The sequence below is a fragment of the Symphalangus syndactylus genome, chromosome 8 (genome assembly GCF_028878055.3).
Source record: "Symphalangus syndactylus isolate Jambi chromosome 8, NHGRI_mSymSyn1-v2.1_pri, whole genome shotgun sequence".
Lineage (NCBI taxonomy): Eukaryota > Metazoa > Chordata > Mammalia > Primates > Hylobatidae > Symphalangus > Symphalangus syndactylus.
In genome coordinates this window covers 47,658,802-47,678,346 of record NC_072430.2, presented here as the reverse complement: position 1 = coordinate 47,678,346, position 19,545 = coordinate 47,658,802, and the positions used below count along the sequence as shown (strand labels likewise).

The following is a 19,545-nucleotide window of genomic DNA, read 5'->3' as shown; positions in this document are numbered from 1 at the left end:
GGCTGGTTTTCCGACCTCGCAGGTGCACAGAGCTGGCTGATGAGCAGATGTGTTTTTCCTTAGCTCATGTCTGGCTGGGGCTTTCCATTCAGAGCCTGGAAATGATGCTGCTGTTTGGTTGTTTTCCTCCTACTTATGTTCTTGGTGCTCCTTCAAGCTTTTTCCACTGCTCTTCCTGGAATGGGCCACAGGGATCATGTGTATGTGTGTGTGTGCGTGTGCATGTGCACACGTAGAGTGGGCAGTCAGGAACATGTGCAAGGAGTGGGAGCACTCCATTTGAGCAGGCCCAGGAGCCCCGACCCCAACATGTACCTCCAGTGAGACACCAAAGGGAAGGGAAGACAGCCCCTTCTCACCCTCATTTGCCAAGGAACCCCTTCCTCCTCCTGACGGCTACCATTTCCTGCAGAACTCTCCTTCAGGGTGTGGATGTGTGGTGGCAGTCTGGAGATCGTCCCCTGCAGCCGGGTGGGCCATGTCTTCAGGAAACGGCACCCCTACAACTTCCCTGAGGGTAATGCCCTCACCTACATCAGGTAGGTCACCAAGGAAGGAGCACAGGACTCAGAGCAGGACACCAAGGCCCAAGCCCCCAGCCTTGCCAGTTATCACTATGTGACTGTGGGCAGCCACCTCACTTCCTGGGCCTCAGTTTCCCCATTTGCCCCCTCTGGTAACATCCTGGGATTGCAGGTACCTTCAGGGGTGGAGGGAGTTGCCACCAGGTCTCTCTTGCCTTGACTTCCTTTGTCCATATGAGTCTCGGAAAATTGGCCAAATCCCCAACTAAGCCATGCTCTCCACTCATGGAGCCCCAAGTGCTGGTCATGGATGCCAGTGTCCCAACCCTGACTTGATCAACCATCTGTCCATCCCTATCCCCAGCTACAGGGTGCACTAGTCTCAAGGGAGAGTGGGTAATGTCCTAGAAGACCACTCCATGGTCTGCTCTCCTGAGGAGGTTGGCAGGGGAGGATGAGGGACTTGTCATGAGCACCCTCGTACATGTGGATGGTTCTTCACCTTGTTGAGCTCATGCTTATTTGTACAGGGTTTGGAGCAGCAGCTGCCCAAGTCTAGCTGCATACCTACAAAGTCGATGGGTATTGACAGACTGTCTTCCAAAAGGATTGTGCTAATCTATACCATCCAAGTATCACCTTGCTCCTGAGATTCTCGTCATCCTGTATTCGTGGATCAATTAATCTTGATCCTGACCGCTAACCCTGTTGCTTCCCTGGTGACCTTATTTTGCTCTTTCCTCTCCTTTTAGGAATACCAAGCGCACTGCAGAAGTGTGGATGGATGAATACAAGCAATACTACTATGAGGCCCGGCCCTCAGCCATCGGGAAGGCCTTCGGCAGGTGGGCCTCTCCAGCTCCACTGTCTGACTCCCTCTACCCACATTAGCACAACCCCAGCAAAATACGAAGTGGTGTGTAAGCCAGGGAACCACCCACCACCTCCCCAGCCACTGAGCTCCCACTCTAATGGGCTTCTTTGGGTCCTGGGAGGGAATGCAACCACAGAGATAAGACCTTAGGCTTTGAGGAGCATGAAATCTCATGGGGAGAGAAGGCTCACTTATGAAAAAGAGCTGCCTGTCCACAGCTGCCTGCAGGAGAACAGGCATCTGTGGAGCTGCTTAGGAAGGGGCTGCTTGCAGAAAGCAGTTGGGGTTCTGCCTCCACTCCCTGTTCAAAACTGAGATCTGTTAGCCTATTTTCCTGTCACGGACTGTTAGGACTCTGGTCTAGTTAAGCATTTTCAAAATGCAGATGGGTTGTGAAATCAATTTAGTGGGTCGTGACCAGCATTTAAAAAGAGAGAGAGAGAAGTAGAACACTATAGATTAGATTAGTGCAGAGCAGGATAGAAAATAAGAGTTGATTGCAGCTAAGGGTTAGTATTGTCCTTCTGAAACTCTTATTTCAGTTGTGGGTGTATGTGTGTGCATGCATGTACCTACACATGTACAGTCGCCCCTCTGCATCTGCAGGGGATTTGTTCCAGGACCCCCCATGGATACCAGCATCCACACAGATGCTCAGGTCCCTGATATAAAAGAGTGTGGTATCTGCATACCCTCTGCACAACCTCCTGAATATTTTAAATCATCTCTAGATTACTTATAATACCTAATACAATGCCTACACTTCACTTCATTTGCATGGATTCAATGTGGTATTCGATGCGTGGCGAATTCAAGTTTGGCTTTGGAACCCTGTGGAATTTTTTATTTTTTATTATTATTTTTTTTTAGATGGAGTCTCATTCTGTCACCCAGGCTGGAGTGCAGTGGCACAATCTAGGCTCACTGCAACCTCCACCTCCTGGGTTCAAGCGATTCTCCTGCCTCATCCTCTAAAGTAGCTGGGATTACAGGCACGCGCCACCATGCCCAGCTGATTTTTTGTGTTTTTAATAGAGATGGGGTTTCACCATGTTGGCCAGGCTGGTCTCAAACCCCTGATCTCAAGCAATCTGCATATCTTGGCCTCCCAAAGTACTGAGATTACAGGCATGAGCCACTGCACCTGGCCTGAAATTTTTTCCTGAGTATTTTTGATCCAAGGTTGGTTGAATCCATGGATGCAGAACCCACAGATACTGAGGGCTGACTGTACACGGGGCGTATTAGATTACAATGTAAGATAGTTATCTCCTACTTAAGCTTGTGGTCAGAAAAGTTTGAAAACACTATTAATGATAATCAATGAATCTTCTCCCTATTTATTCATATCTATCTCCCTTTTTTTGAAAAAATAAGTTACGTCACTAAATATTTCTTGTAATGAGGAACTAACATTTACTTAGCACCTGCCCTGTGCTAAATGCTTCATGTCCCCTTAATTCACTTGATTCTCACAAAAGCCTTCTGAGATGAGTGGTAGTGTCCCCAGTTGAATGTAGAGGAAACTGAGGCTCAGATAGCTGGTGACGAGGGCCATCAACCAGTGGCCATTGTGGTGGGTGTACCTGAGGAAGGTGAGGATGGCGGTGTCCCAAGGACACATCTAATGGTTTTATTTGCCAACACACCTGAAAGATGTTTAAAGCTTGCTCTTCCTGCTGTTGGACCTTCCTCCTGTACTTCTCATTAATTCTGCAAAGATAAAGACCAGTTCATGGTCTGCTAACTGAGGTCTTAAGGAGTGAGAAGCCGAGAGAAAGGCATGGTCCCGTATGGTCTGTGCTCACCCTGAAAGGCGAGCTCCAGGCAGAAATTTGATGAGTGAGGAATAGCCAGGAGACCTGCCTTGAGCCTGCAGGTCAGAGAATGACGTCAGACAAGTGGCCAGGGCTGGACATAGCAGGCTGGAAGTCTCCTGGTCCTTGCCTGCCTGAGATAGATGGGGCTGGGGGACGGCCTCTGGCGTCCTCCCTTGGGCTGCCTTCCACACTAGCAGGCCAAAGCCCGAGCCCTGCCTCCTCCTACAGCGTGGCTACACGGATAGAGCAGAGGAAGAAGATGAACTGCAAGTCCTTCCGCTGGTACCTGGAGAACGTCTACCCAGAGCTCACGTGAGTGCAGCCCTCATCTTGTGCATCCCCCAGGCGGGTAGGGGGTGGTTGGGGCCAGCGGCTTGGGTCCCACCCCACCCTTAGATCTCCTCAACACCGGTGATCTGGCTTTCTAGCTGCCGGGTTTTATCTTCTTGTGAAGGTTCTGGGGGAACTGAGAGGGCATTACTAGGAGTTATAAATTAGGTGTGGTGGGAACCGAATTTTTTTTTTTTTTTGAGACGGAGTCTCGCTCTGTCGCCCAGGCTGGAGTGCAGTGGCGCAATCTCGGCTCACTGCAAGCTCCACCTCCCGGGTTCACGCCATTCTCCTGCCTCAGCCTCCCGAGCAGCTGGGACTACAGGCGCCCACCACCACGCCCGGCTAATTTTTTGTATTTTTAGTAGAGACGGGGTTTCACTGTGTTAGCCAGGATGGTCTCGATCTCCTGACCTCGTGATCTGCCCGCCTCGGCCTCCCAAAGTGCTGGGATTACAGGCATGAGCCACCGCGCCCGGCCGGGAACCGAATTTTTAATGGTCTCAGATCTAGAAATGGAAGTTATCCCCTTAGGAAACAACACTGCATTACATAGCAAAGGCTGCAGAGACATTCGTCCCCTTTAGCCCTGTTCTCTCCCTTCTGTGAGTTTATCCTAAGCAAATAAAGCAACCAAAACAGAAGCTGTTGACCTGTAGATCCACAGCTGCGGTGAAAAAATGAGAAACCGCCAGGCACAGTGGCTTATGCCTGTAATTCCAGCACTTTGGGAGGCCAAGGCAGGAGATTACTTGAGTCCAAGAGTTTGAGACCAGCCTGGGCAACATAATGAGACCTTGTCTCTACTAAAAATCAAAAAATTAGCTGGGCTTGGTGGCACACACCTGTGAGTGGGAGGATCACTTGAGCCCAAAAGGTAGGGGCTGCAGTGAGCCCTGGTTATGCCACTACACTCCAGCCTAAGTGTCAGAGTGAGGAAGAGGGAAGGTGAGGGGAGGTGAGGGGACGGAGGGAGGGAAGGTGGAAGGAAGGAAGGAAGGGAGGAAGGGAGGAAGGAAGGAAGGAAAGAAAGAAGGAAGAGAGGGAGAGGAAAAGAAAAGAAAAAGAAGAGAGAATCAACAATAGGGGCTGGCTTCAGTGAATCACCATACATAGATCTAAACAAATATTATGCACCCATTAATATTATAATCATAGAAACTGTGAAGAAAACACAGAGAAATGTTTGCTCTGGCAAATGAGAAAACAAAATGCAAATGATGTGTGCACTCGGGCTGTAGTTACCTAGGAATATGTGTGCGTTCTCACAGGACTGTGGGCAATAAGCTACGATGGCCTTTTCAGTATCTGGGTTACATCCACGTGGTTCATTTCCTCACCTTCCTCAGGCCTTGACTCAAACGTCCCCTTCCCAGGGAGACTTTCCCTGAACACTCTGAGTTTGCAGCTCCACCTCCCTCCCCAGCATCGGCTCCTCCATGTTCCTTGTAGCCGTTATTATCATCGGCATTATCTGGCCAATTAATTTTGTTGTATCTCCCTGAACTTGCCTGTTAAGTTCCATGAGGGTGGAGGCTTTGATCTGTTTGTTCACTGCTTTATCTCCAGCACCTGGAACAGTGCCTGTCATAAGATGGGCACTCAGTAAATATTTTTAATGGAATAAATTGCACAGTCTGTATGCCTCAATCATGTCTAAAAGCTGCATGCTCTCTCTATAGCTGTCACCTTGGGGAACACGTTTCCCACCACTGCCAGCTTTCTCTCAAGGATGCTGCCATGGCTTTCTGGAACACTCCACCCCTCAGAGCTTGCATGTCCTTGAAAGAGGCAAATCTTTGTACTTTGAGGACAGGTTTGATTTTTGGCCAACAGCCACCATTAAGTTGTAGCCAAGTGCAGTGAATAAGCTAGAGATGATTAACCCAGATAATTATAATCCCAGGTCCCAAATACAGCATGACTCTAAATGAACAAGATTAAACTGACTCTAGGAGCAATTTCCAAGAAGTTCCAGAACAATGTGAGCAACGGCAGTGTCATTGGAAGAAAGTCAGTGGCCTAGATAACCCCAGCTCCCTGGACACTAGCTGTGATGGGAAGAACATTAATTTATGAAAATGCAACTTCCTGAAGTGGGCACTTCTAGGGGACAGTGTTCATTCAGATGCATCGTTTCTGAGACCCTGAAGAAAAAAGAGCAGTCACTTCTTCACGCTGTGTCAGCGTTCATACAACATTTGGGTGAAGCCCACTAGTTCCAGCCCTAGGGCAGGAGCTGGGCAGCCTGTGGGAAGAGTGGGGGAGGCCTGGGAATGTCCTTCCTCTCCAACCTCAGTGCCCTGCCACAGGGTCTGATGACACCCCCAAGGACCAAGGGGAAGAAGTGTCTCATAACTATCAGAAACCTGGCTCGATCACAAGGTAGGAGAGTAGATGAACCAGCTACGTCGATGAGGAGCAGACATCCTCTTCTGTCTGTTCTGCCACTGTGTGAAAGTTAAAATAATTTTTTGTTGGTAAGATGGAAACCCCAGACCTCATTCCTATCTGGATTACTCACCCCCAGTTCCTAGGATGAGGGGCCAGGAGTGGATCAATTTGTTGATTAGAAAGGGGACCCATAGGCCTGAGTGATACCAACTTTCCTCCAAACAGGGGGTCCCTAAATAGTTGCCTACACTTGCAAACAGTCAATGGGGATACTGAGGAGGCTGAAAGAAGAGGCTTTTGCTTTCCTAGGCCTGCCGTGGCTCTGCTCCTTCTCCAGGTTAGAGCTCTGCAGCTGGCCTCAGCAACTGCTAATTTATTACTTGCATTAGGACTGTCAGGGACAGTTGTTCAGGCTGTGCATTGCACAAGCACACCATGTTTGTGAGGGTGCTAGTTGCATAGTAGACATTGCACGGTCATGACACTAATTCCAAGCAAATGGCAGTACGCATTCTTCTAACAAAACCAGTATGCCAGTTTTCTAACAGAAAGAAGTAGTGTCTTGGGGAATGGATCTAACGGCAGCCTGTGTACATAGAAGAGACTCATAGAGAAGGAATTGGATGCAGAGTTTAGAGGGCTGCTGACAAACAGGACAGCTTAGCCTGGCACTGCTGGGGAGCTGGGGAAGGATGGTGACAACTGCTATCCCAGCTGCTCCAGGACTGCTACCACGATGACAGCTTAGGAGCTGCACCTGATCTTGAGATTGCTCCCAAGCCTAGGGTTTCTTCCAGAACCATCACTGGGCATTGCCACTCTTGGTCAGTATCCACCTCACCTCTGAAAGCTGATCAGCTCGCACAACACCCTAAGCAACAAGGGAGTAGCAGAGTCTGGAACAACTCCTTGTGCTGTATTCCCCCTGAGCAGTTATCAAAGAGGCCTCAGTACCCATCTTGTCCCTGTAGAGAAGGGAAATGTAACACATTGCTCCTGGATGAGGCTGAGAGTGTGGAGCTCCTGCCCTCCAACATGCTTGCACATGGCAGGGGTTGCAAACTCAGATTCTTACAGTGGTCAGGCAGGTGATGTCAATAAGTCAAAGTGGTAAGGATAAGACAATAGAGAGTTGTGGGGACTGTGGCAAAATGCGATGCAAAAGCCCCACTCAGAGGGGGCAGCTGCTACTCACCACGGTAGATTAGTGCCATGCTGGAATGCAAGCTCATTGTGGCCTGATCTTCCAATTTTTTCAAGGGAAGCTAGATTCAGATTTGAAGGTTTCTATGTAACCTTAAAATCATTCAATATTGCCAACTAATTAAAAGCAACAACCACCACGCTATGCAGGTCAGACCATGTCCAGGGTCCAGATTCAGCTTGGCAGCCAGCAGTTTTCCACCTCTGCTAGAGAGTTGCACAGCCTCCCAAAGGGAGGCTGGAGAGGCACAGGCTGCTGCCAGGGGTGTGGGAGAGTAATTGAAAGGGTCTCTCTGAGCCTCCTGTGAGCAGATCAGTTCTGGAACTTTGTGGCTTCTAGCCACCCCTGAGGAAGGAAGACCTGGTTTGGTCTAGATCCTGCAGATATCCACATCAAAGAATGCCAAATATCTTATAATGGCCCAATCCCCCAGGCCCAGATTCTTTCACCGACAGAGGTAACAGGAGGCAGAGAAGACACACACACTGTAATCCCTCCTGCTCCCCTATAACTCCCAGGCCTGGTGAGTCCTTAATCCAAGAACGAACATCACCTGAACTCAGGTATGCAAGCCTGCAGCAGCTGGGGCCGGCAGCTTCCTCAGGTTTATTACCCATAAGGTGCCAGTGTGTGTGTGTGTGTGTGTGTGTGTGTGTGTAAGCATATTTTCCTGTGCATATAAAGTGTTTTAATAATATAATATTTTAAAACTTGCCTGTTTTACTTAATAGTGTGCTGTGAACATTTTTCCATACTAGCAAGTATCATTTCACAAAGTCATTTTTTTAAATTTTATTTTATTTATTTACTTTGAGACAGGGTCTCACTCTGAAGCCCAGACTGAGGTGCAGTGGTGGCATTATGGCTCACTGCAGCCTCAACCACCTGGGCTCAAGTGATCCTCCAACCTTAGCCTCCCAAGTACTTGGGACTATAGGCATGTGCCACTGTGCCTGGATAATTTTTTTTTTAATTTTTGTAGAAATGGGGTCTTTCTGTGTTGCCCAGGTTGGTCTTGAACTCCTGGCCTCAAGTGATCCTCCTGCTTTGGCCTTCCAAAGTGCTGGGATTACAGGTGTGAGCCACCATGCCCAGCCATAAGTCATTTTTAATGGCTACAGGGTTTTCCATCCTAAGGATGAATCTGAATTTATTTAGCCAAGCTCCTGTTGTTAGATAGCTAGAAATTTCCGGTGTTTTCAATATAATCAACCACTCTGAGATGAATATCTTTTACAACATTTATAATTGTTTCTGTAGGATATGCTCCTACAGGGGGCAGTATTGGTCAAAGATGTGTGCATTTTTAAGGGCTTTGAGACATAATAGCACACTGCCCTCCTGAGAAGCTGTGCTAATCTATGCTGTCACCAGGAAGGTGTGAGAAGATTCAGTCTCACAGCTGTTGCCAACACTGGGCATTTTCATTAAATTAAGTGTGTGTGTGTGTGTGTGTGTGTGTACAAATGTACATACATGGTAAGTAAACATTGGTGACTCTGATACGTAGTTCTTTAATCATTACTGAGATTAAACACATTTTCATATTTGTGTTTAATTTGCCTCTTCAAAGCGCTCCCTTCCCTGTCATTTTGGGATTCATTATTGAGCATACGTTTTGGCCCCAGGCTCTCCTGAGGCTTTCGTCTTTCTGGACTGAGGGGCTCTGTTTTTCCAGCCTGAGCTCCCCCCATGGCTCCCCCATCCTCTATGTCTCAGGCCCAGCCTCCAGGGCAGAGGCTCCCAGAGCCACTTGGAGGAACCCCTGGGGCCGAGGCCCAGTCTTCCCAGAGGCCACTCCTGCTCCTCACCTCCCCCTACTGGCCAGGCTGCTCCCAGGCCCCTTCCCACGGAGACCTCGACGCTCCCAGAGCTGATGGGATGCTGACGTCTGGCAGAGGGTGTAGGTAAGCCTGGGGAGGGGGGCAAAGCACAAGCCTAACTGCTGCCTTTTCTCTCAGGGTCCCTGTGAAGGAAGCACTCCCCGGCATCATTAAGCAGGGGGTGAACTGCTTAGAATCTCAGGGCCAGAACACAGCAGGTGACTTCCTGCTTGGAATGGGGATCTGCAGAGGGTCTGCCAAGAACCCCCAGCCCGCCCAGGTAAAGGACCTTGGGTAGGAATGGGAGTGGGAGAGAGCTGGATGCATTGTCCAGGAGTGGGGTGAGGGATTTCCCCCTACTCATTCTCCTCCTCTGTTTACATCTTACACAAACCCACTTTGCCAGGGGCCCCTAGACCCTGCTCCTACACATTTGTATCCCCTTTCCAGCCTGTCACTTGGGTATCCTGTGTGCACCACCTGCTTTGTTCTTGCCGAGGGAGAAGAGCTGCCCAGATAGTGCCCAGTTCTCTCCTGAGATCCAGCTGGGGTCGGCTCATGCGACAGGCAATGTCCAAGACTCCTGTGCACACATGGGTGCAACATATGAGTATTGCACCCACATCGAAACTAAAGCAGGTCATGGAGACTCCAGTGAGGACCAGCTCTCAGCTGCCCTGGTTCCATGTCTTGTCATTCTCTCTCATCTCCCACAGTCCCTTGGCACAGCCCCGATTGCCCTCTGGCCAGCTCCAGCTAAGCTCCCCCACCCCAATATTTTATCAAAAAATTCAAACATACAGAAGAATAGTCAGAATTATACAGTGAATACCCATACACCCACCCTAGCTCCTACAATTATTTGTAGAAATCTTACAAAAATATGCCATGTGTTTCCTTTATCCCCTATCTACCCATCTCTCCACCCATCGCTGTATTTTTGACTTGGCCTTTCTGCTCCCTGCCTTTCAGGCATGGCTGTTCAGTGACCACCTCATCCAGCAGCAGGGGAAGTGCCTGGCTGCCACCTCCACCTTAATGTCCTCCCCCGGATCCCCAGTCATACTGCAGATGTGCAACCCTAGAGAAGGCAAGCAGGTGAGTCTCCTTGCCTCTGGCACAGAGGCCCAGCAGCCCCAGGGGACCATGCCTCAGGGTGGCAGACCTTGGCAGGAGAGCCCCTGGTTGACTCAAATAAGCCCTTCAGAGCGAGGATCTGGGGGAGGGGGAGTCTACATCTAGGTCAAGCCAATTATTCTGCCCATGAGGAAATACTTCTTTGGGTAATTATTTGTTCAATGCCATCCTGCCAGGCTGTGAGCTCCATGAAGGCAGGGACCACTTGTCTTGTTAACACTGTATCCCTAGCTCCTGACAACCACCACAGTTCAAATAAGTGTTAGCTTTTACTGACAGCCTGTGCTAGAAGTTTGAAATAGATCATCTCATCTAATCCTCCCAGCCACCCAGTGACGTGGGTTCTAGTACTACCTCCATTTTATAAGTGAGTAAGCTGAGGTTCGCTGAATCTAAAGAATATATGTCAGATCACACAGCTGAGAAGGGGTAGAGCTGGGATTTAAACCCAGGTCAGTGACTTCTAGGCCCACAGTCTTAACCCGTAGTAGATGTTCAATAAGTATTTCTTGACTGCTGGCAGACTAGGGAAACTGAGCTCCAGACACAGTGATGTCCAAGCTGGCATGACCAGCCTCACGTGAGCACTGCTTTTTCCATTCATCCGACACTCCCACCCACACTGTCACCACTAATCCTAGGAGACAGGTCAGGGTCAAGGAAGAAACTGATACACAGAGAGGTGGAGTCACTTGGTCAGGGTACACAGCAGCCAGTGACAGTGGAACCAGAAGCTGCATTTCCAGAGCCAGCCAGCTCCCTTCTGTGCTACTCCCTTCCTGTCTTGGAGGGCTCCCTCGCCACCCAGGGAATTGGGACCCAAGGCCCAGAGGCTGCTCCAGCTCTTCCCCTGCTCACCCTCCTCAGAAGCCTTCCCTGTGCCTGCCTCAGTCGGTGCAAGCAGTGAGGAGGGTGCCTGGGTCTCTTATTTGGCCTGCAGGGTTTTCCTCCTACCCCCTTTTTCTTTGCTTGGGTCAGCACATTTTTTAAAGGATAAACAGCAGTTTGTGTGCCATTCTGGAAAGCAGCCACATCCTCTCCCTCCAGCCTGTGTGTGTCTGAGGGATCTGTGTGCCTAGCCCACTTGCTGGACCTGTGGGAAACTTTAAGCACTTTTGGATGGTGGGGGGATGCAGCCCACCCTCGGCCCTGCCCTGCAGTGGGGCTGGTGCAGTGTCCCTAGAGCACCCACCTCTCTGAGGGCAAATCCTTGAGCCCACGCCCACCCCCTCCCGCTGGGGAATTATCTCCGAGCAAAGCCTCCACTCAATTGTCCCTCTGGGGCTGAATCACACATTTCCCCCTTTGTGCTGACCCAGCCTACGGGGTGTGTAGGAATCTCCTTGGCCCCATTCATTCTGCCCCTGTAAGTCCTGCCAGGCTCCCGATGGCACTCTGGGTACCTGTGCCCCTCTTCTCCCAGGAGGACAGGATGAGCAGCTATCCCACTGCCAATGCCTTCTGGAATCCGGGCCATCCTTCTTGGTCCCCTGCTGGTCCTGTTTCCAAGGCTAGCTGGGTTTCCTGTATCCGAGAGGCTCCTGTGCCTCAGACCTGGTGTGATGGAGTCAGCAGGCCCCAGCTCAGTCTTCCCTCCCCCTCCCTTCACTCAGTTTCCTCACTTACAAAATAAGGGGCTCCCTCCCCTGCTTACCTCACAAGGAATCCGCAAGAACCAAGATGTGGAGATGGGACAGTGGGTGATGTGACATTGTTTCTCAGACAAGCCCAGAATTGAGTGGCCTGGAGAGTCAAGAAGCCCTGAGATTGTGCCTAATAGCACTGACAGGAAGTGAGAATCCTGCTATTTGGGGAGCACTTCCTAATGATTGGGTGATTCAGTCATTCGTTCATCTTAAAACAAAATGACGGCCGGGTGCAGTGGCTCATGCCTATAATCCCAGCACTTTGGGAGGCTGAGGTGGGTGGATCATGAGGTCAGGAGTTCGAGACCAGCCTGACCAAAATGGTGAAACCCCGTCTCTACTAAAAACACAAAAATTAGCCGGGCGTGGTGGTGCACGTCTGTAATCCCAGCTACTCAGGAGGCTGAGGCAGGAGAATCGCTTCAACCCAGGAGGCAGAGGTTGCAGTGAGCCGAGATCATGTCACTGCACTCCTGCCCGGGCGACAGAGCGAGACTCAGTCTCAAACAAACAAAATGTCATTGGGTGCCTACCTTGTGCCAGAGAATGTACAGATCATGTTGGCCACAAGGATGAAAGGACATGGTCCTTGACCCCCAGGGAATTTACACTGTAGTGGAAGAGAAAGAAGAGAGTAAGACACTATATTACCGAAGGCTAGATGCTGAGGTAGCCCCAAGCACCGAGACTCCCTGGGGTGAGGATGGCCATACTCTCTCCAGCTGGGCATTGCTGGAGGTTTGGCCTACGTGAGGTAAATCTCAAGGACTAGAAGAGCATGAAGAAACAGGAGAGGGGATCCAAAGGCCCTTGACCTTTAGGCTTTCTGCGGGGGCCATGTGGGCCCAGAGATGCTGGGTCTCAGCCCTACCCATCACATCCTTGCATTCCCACTGGGAGCCCAGGCTCCGCACCTGCCTTGCACCCTGTGTGCACATCCCCCCGCAGCCCCAGCCCTATCCCTGCAGCTGGGTGGGCTCATCTTTCTCCCCCCAGCTGCTCCCTGTCCACCCACTGCCCTCAGAGCCCTCTGGGCTTCCTCCACATGGTCACAAGCACTCCTGCCTCTAATCGAAGACACGGTGAATGAGAGAAGATGGAAGAGGGGAGGTGGTTGCATGGGAGGCAAATAGGAGAGAAACCCAAAATAGACCTATCTTACTATTATTCTTCCCTGAGCCTTGAAACCTGGATCTCTGCCTCTCATCCCTTCTCATAAATGTTCCAAGCAACACTCCATCCTCCAGCCAGGCACTTCCATAATGTTCTGCAGTAGCAACTCTTCTCCCCCTTGTCAAACCCGGAGGTCGGGGAGGCACCAGGAGGTGAAGGCACTGACCAGGAGCCCCTGCATGCCTCTGTGATGCGAGACCTCCAGTCTCCCACCACCCTGCTGGCCCCAGACTTCATCCCTACAAAGAAGGCAGCTTCCCACTAGGGGGTGCAGATTACTTGCCTCACAGGTCAGAAGCTTAGGAAGAAGAAATAATGTTTACAGAAATAAAAGATTTACCTAGGCCAGGACTGACAAGCTCAAGTGCCTACAGGGAGCTGGTGGGAAAACCCCAACAGGAGAAAAGTCGGGACCAGGCAGGAACTATGGTGACCTGGAGAACAAGAACCCCTTCTAAGGCAGAGGGCAAATCCTCAGCCCCAGCAACTGATGCCATGTAAGAAACTGGGTCCAATAACTAAATAGAAGCTAGAAATGCAGATTTGCACGTGGCGACCAAGCTAAATTGTGAATAAACACAGGGGACTTCTGCTTTGCCTCCTCCTCTGATCTGGACAGGAACTTCTGCAAACTACAGAAGCAACAGCCCCGCTGGGAAGGGCAGCGCTTAAAGCTGGTGTTAGGGGTAGGATGGGGGCAGCCTCTTACATAGGAACACACAGCCTGATTTAAATGAGGGGCATGACTGGGCATGGTAGCTCATGCCTGTAATCCCAGTGCTTTGGAAGGCCACGACAGGTGGATCACTTGAGGTGAGAAGTTCTATCTAGACCAGCCTGGGCAACATAGCGAGACCCAGTCTCTGCAAAAAAATTAAAAATTAGCTGGGCTTAGTGGTGTGCATGTGTAGTCCTAGCTACTTAGAGGCTGAGGCGAGAGGATTGCTTGAGCTCAGGAGTTCGAGGCTGCAGTGAGCTATGGTGGCACCACTGCAAGAACAAGACCATGCCTAAAAAAAAAGGAGGAGGGGGATGTGTCCTACGTAGATACAAGGGTTGTGTACATACATGTGGAATGAAAGTACAATATTTTTTTTTAAATCATTGTTTTTTCCTTCCTCTCTTAACCCATCTCCATTCCTCCTAGAAATGGAGGAGAAAAGGATCTTTCATCCAGCATTCAGTCAGTGGCCTCTGCCTGGAGACGAAGCCTGCCCAGCTGGTGACCAGCAAGTGTCAGGCTGACGCCCAGGCCCAGCAGTGGCAGCTGTTGCCACACACATGACGGTAGCCCTGGGGCCTCCTGTACCTTTTGCATGAGACTTTGGGACCGGAAGGGGGTTAGGGTGGGGGAGTGCAAAGCGGGCTGTTCCCATCTCCTCACATTTCCGCCAGGACCATCAGCAAATACCCACCACAACACACGTTCTCCAAAGCTTGTTCCAGGAGGGCGCAGGCGGGCACGCCCCGATGCCCTCAGTGCTGTCCTGGCCTTGCCCCGGGAGAGGAGATGGTCAGGGTGCTGGACTGTTGCTGGGTAGAGACTGAGTAGGTGCCCCTGGCCCTTTATCCTCTCCCTTGGCGCTTCTTGGGGCCGGGACAGTAGTGTGTGGTCTCTCCCTTCATTGCCTGGAGAGAGCAAGGACAGAAACCCACACAGGGGTCTTTTGGGTCATGAGGCCCAGCTGTGCAGGCAGGCAGGGCCAGGGGAAACTGGGCAGTGTAGATGGAGAGGCTGAAGGCTGGGAAGAGGGAAGGGGAGAGGGGCAGCCTGCAGGGGTAGCTAAAGAACAGGAAGGAGGTGAGAAGCCCGGTGACCTGTCAGAGATGCCAAGCCCAGGGTGGCGCTGGGTTGGGTGGGGACGGATGGTGTCTTGGCAGCAAAGGATGGGTAATTTGCAAATGAACATGGATAGAAGAGCAGCAAAGCACCAAAAGAACAAGGTCTCTTACCCAGGATGCAGTCCCTTCCACACTTTACCAGCCCCAGGGTCTGAGCCTGACACTGCCTCCTCCGGTCCTGTGCCTGTGGGTGCCCACATTCTTAGCAAGAGGCTACAGAGGGATCTTTAGGGGAAGATTCGAGCGTAGTTTATTAAACAGACTCCACTTCTGTTTGGCCATGTGTCAGGCTGAGACCTCTCTCTCAGGCATTAATGAACAGCTAGTGCCCTGTCCCTGCCTCCAGGACCCATTGAAAGGACGGGTAGCCACACACATTCCTGAGTAGCCCCAGCCTCGTTTGCCATTTTTGACTCCTGCTTTCTCAAAGGTTTTTGCCTCTGTCAATACAGCATCATGGGTGGTTGGAAAGAAGGGAATTTCCTTTGTGGACCATGAACAGCCCCTAAGTCATTAGGGCTCAACCTCACTCTTATTCCCCTCCCCACTACAGGAGGGATTTTCTTGAAGGGTCAGCTATTGCACTGGGCTGGGAGGCTGGCTGTGGCTCCTGTTTGTGAAGAGAACTCCCAGTTCCTTTTTCACAGCTGCTGAGAACACATCCACACATCTACCCCATGGCCTTGTCTTGGAACTGCTCCTGCTATCCCCACACCCTGCTTCCTCACCCTACTGGCTCTTGGGCAAATGACTGTTGGTACCAGCACCCTGGGGGTCTCCGCTACGAAGCAGACCAGCCTGGGGCAGATATACCTACCACAGGAGCCCCCGGTCTTTCATAGGCCAAGGATCCACATACCCATAGAGTTCATGGATTCCAGAGGGTCTAGGAATCTCTTGAAATTGTCCCTAAAATACTGCATGTGTGTGCATACATGCATTTTCCTGGGGAAAAAGTCCATGGCTTCTAAAAGAGGTCCCTGATCCCCAAAGGGCCTGAACCTCTGCTCTGGATTGAAGCCACTGTCTGCCCAAGCTGCCACCCCCAATCTTCCTCCCTGGTGTGCTCAAACTGCCAGCACCTGCTCCCTCCACGCGGCCCTTGGGGTCGGCAGCCAAGTGTCTGTGGTCCGCAGCACCTGCTCTGGAGGGCTCTCCAGCAGTTTCGCCTCCTGACTCTCACCAGCGTCCTCTCGGCAGCACTCCCGTGCCCAAGCGCACCCCTCTGGACTTGCCAGCGCGGGGCCCTTCACCCCCAGGGCCATGCTTTGCCTGTCCTCTGTCGTGATGTTTCTTCCACAGCCAGGTGCAGCCTCAGATCCCCTGTTCATCTGGGAAGCCTCCTGCCACAGCTTAGGACAGAACTGGGCCCAGGGCAAAGGCCTCTCCCCAGAGGATGGACTAGAAGGCCTGGGCCACACTCGGGCATGGACCTTTGGGGCTGGGGAGCAGGGGCTGCTCCTGTTGAATGTAAGAGGACTGCTGACCAGAGGGCCTTCAAGAGGGTCTCTCTCTCCTTTGCTGTGGTCAGATCAGGCTCTGCACTTATCAGCCGGTCCTTTGTGGCAACTCAGCCCTATTCTGTTTTTGCTTTTCCTCTTCTTGACCAAAGCATGTGCCACTAGCTGTCCTTGAGGACCTCGTCTTCGTGAAACACACATCTGGAATAAAACCACTTCTTACATATCCACATGCACCAGCGCCTTCCTTTCTGCCTCCAGGCCTAGCCCTTCAGCACACCCTCCCCCGCCTCGTGGGGAAAGTCAGGGCCTCCTTTCTGTAAAATGCTCAGGTCTAGCCTTCTCCTGCACCTGGTAGCTTGCTGGTCGGCCTCCATGCCCTGTGGTGCCCCAGGAACTCCTGACTGCTCTGGTGGGGGCCAACAGGTGGCCCTACCGCAAGGGCAGGCCTTGGACCAAAACCAGGAATCAGCGCAGGTCAGGTGGAGCCCAGGCTCCTGTGGCCTCATTATGGGATCCTACTTGGGGCTTAGAAATGGAAAGCAAGGCCGGGCGCAGTGGCTCAAGCCTGTAATCCCAGCACTTTGGGAGGCTGAGGCGGGCGGATCACGAGGTCAGGAGATCGAGACCATCCTGGCTAACACGGTGAAACCCCCGTCTCTACTAAAAAAATACAAAAAATTAGCCGGGTGCGGTGGCGGGTGCCTGTAGTTCCAGCTACTCGGGAGGCTGAGGCAGGAGAATGGCCTGAATCCGGGAGGCGGAGCTTGCAGTGAGCCGAGATCGCACCACTGCACTCCAGCCTGGGGGACAGAGCAAGACTCCGTCTCAAAAAAAAAAAAAAAGAAAGAAATGGAAAGCAAATTGCTTCTCCAAATAGGTATTGCCCTGCCACCATGCTTGCCTTTAGCCAGCCCTCTCTCCTTCCCTGTGAGCCAGCCCTGTCCCCTTGGAGCTGCCCTCCCCTGCTCTACCACACAAGAAGGCAGTAGTACAAATTCAGGCAGGACATACTTCCTGGGTAAAAACAGCAAAATAATTCTGAAAAGAGTCTTACCAGACCAGCTTTGCTTGATTGGGTAGCAGATGCTCTGCCTAATGTTCCCATGGAAACCAATGGAAAACCCCCACCATGTCTGTGATCAGAAGCTGAACCTACCCAGGTAAAAATAAACGCTGCTTCAACATACATATGAACTGTGGTCGGCAGGCCAGCACACCACTAGCCATTCCTGGACGCAGCCATTTCTGCCCTCAGCCCCACTTTGCCGTAGGGCTGCTGATTTGGAGTTACGCAGAACTTCTGACCCCTGGGCCTGAAGAGCCTGGAGCAATGTCCTAGCTGGCTGCAGAGAATACACCTTGGCTACAACGTCCAGCTTGGTCTGGGCTTAGGAGGCAAGTCACTGTAAAAGACTCTGGCTGCAGTCTCCATTCCCCCATCCACCCCTCCGTCCTCTCAGGGAGCACAGCCCAGCACCCACAGCCTACTCAGGGCTCCCTCCTGGCCCGCTGAGCCCCATTTCCACTCTCCATCTATTTTCACCCTCAGCCTTGGAGGGCTCTGGTGCTTGCTCCTCCTGAGTCAGGCTCTCTCCTCTTGCTTGCTCTCCTCCAAAACTACCTCTCCCAAAGCCCATTTTGTGTGCCACCCAGTTTTCTTCCTAGGAGCTAAGGCTGTCAGCCTTTAGCCAGCCCCTGGGGGAATCAGCAAAAGCCCCAGGCTGGGTATTAACAGTTGCGTCACTGGCAGGAGAGTCCCCCGAGAGCCTACGGGCGGAGCGGCAGGAGGGACTTCTGCACCGGGGCCAGACTCTCATTTGTACAGCAGGGAGCAGTTCCTGAGGATCCCTGGGCCTCTGTGACTTGGCTTCAGTTTTTACAAGGGCTCTTCCCCCCGCCCTTCAGGAAGGCTGTCTCCATTTGCAGTTGGGAGAAATAACCTGGACAATATGACTGTCCTCCCGGGGTTCCAGCACCCCAAGGCCTGCGGGGGATGTCTCCCAGCACTGCACGGGGTGTGGTCCTCTCCCACCAGGGAACAGGAAAGGAAACCTGGAAGGGAAAGGCTGGCATTTATAACGTCTGTAATTTCATTGCCAACAATGTTCTCAGTGTGTTTGGTATTTGTGTGTCCCTGTGATGGTCTGAGTCAGTGCTCCTCCAGAAGGAGGGGGCGACCCAGCCAGCTTCTCTAATGGGAAGAGGTCTTCACTGCCAGGCACTTAGGAAAGACCTGGAGATGGAGCAGGGGAGGGCCGACTCTCCTGGCCTGGCAGCTGGGCTGTCTGGGTAGCCGACCTGGACTGAGGCTTCAGAGCCATCTGAGGACACCTTCTCCTGCTGAATTCAGCCCTGTGAAGCGTGGAGAAGAGTGTACTAGGGGTGTGGACTCTTGGGTCTTTAAGACCCATTCAATCCAGGTGCAGTGGCTCACACCTGTGACCCCAAATATTCAGGAGGCTGAATTGGGAGGGTCCTTTGAACCCAGGAGTTCAAGACCAGCCTGGGCAACATAGCAAGACCCTATCTCTATAAATAAATAAAAATTCAAATCAATTTTAAAAAATACCCATTCAGCTGGATCCCTCACTACTCTGCCATTTGCCAGCTGCTGTGAGCTTTTTTTTTTTTTTGAGACGGAGTCTTGCTCTGTCACCCAGGCTGGAGGGCAGTGGCATGATCTCCACTCACTGCAAGCTCTGCCTCCTGGGTTCACGCCATTCTCCTGCCTCAGCCTCCCGAGTAGCTGGGACTACAGGCGCCCATCACCATGCCCAGCTAATTCCTTTTGTATTTTTAGTAGAGATGGGGTTTCACCGTGTTACCCAGGATGGTCTCCATCTCCTGACCTCGTGATCCACCCGCCTCGGCCTCCCAAAGTGCTGGGATTACAGGCGTGAGCCACCGCGCCTGGCCGAGCTCTTGAATAAGTTATTTCATCTCTCAGCCTTGGTTTCTTTACCTGTTAAATGGGGTACTCATAGCCCTAAAGGATTTTTTTGTGAAGCCTGATTGCAAAGCATCTGGCCCTTTCCAAATACTTAATCAATATGTCATTACTATTATTAATAAACATTTTCTGAGTGCCTGCTACATGCCAAACACTTTGCTAGGGGTGACGACACAAATGTAAACAAGACAGAAATGGTCCCTGCCCTTGAGAACAAATATTCTAGCAGAGGAGATGGACCAATCAGCAGCAACTGTGATACCACATGATAAAAGCTACAGGGGAAAGCAGGAGCTACGGGAGCAAGGAGAGGGAGCTCTCACCCAGGGGTCAGTGAGTTGGTGCTGTCTCTCCCCAGGAGGCAA

The 19,545-nt window shown here is 51.5% G+C and overlaps 1 protein-coding gene across 1 annotated transcript in view; it reads left to right on the top strand.

Annotated features, from left to right (window-relative positions):
• GALNT16 (polypeptide N-acetylgalactosaminyltransferase 16) overlaps window positions 1-16,453 on the top strand; it is a 95,490-nt gene extending 79,037 nt beyond the window's left edge. The window contains exons 11-17 of the mRNA XM_055289017.2: window positions 413-539; window positions 1,277-1,369; window positions 3,447-3,530; window positions 9,108-9,249; window positions 9,942-10,067; window positions 14,073-14,212; window positions 15,321-16,453. Coding sequence (XP_055144992.1) covers window positions 413-539; window positions 1,277-1,369; window positions 3,447-3,530; window positions 9,108-9,249; window positions 9,942-10,067; window positions 14,073-14,210 — 710 coding nt within the window. The 3' untranslated portion in view covers window positions 14,211-14,212; window positions 15,321-16,453. The remainder of the gene's footprint in view (window positions 1-412; window positions 540-1,276; window positions 1,370-3,446; window positions 3,531-9,107; window positions 9,250-9,941; window positions 10,068-14,072; window positions 14,213-15,320) is intronic.
• The last annotated feature ends 3,092 nt before the right edge of the window (window positions 16,454-19,545 follow it).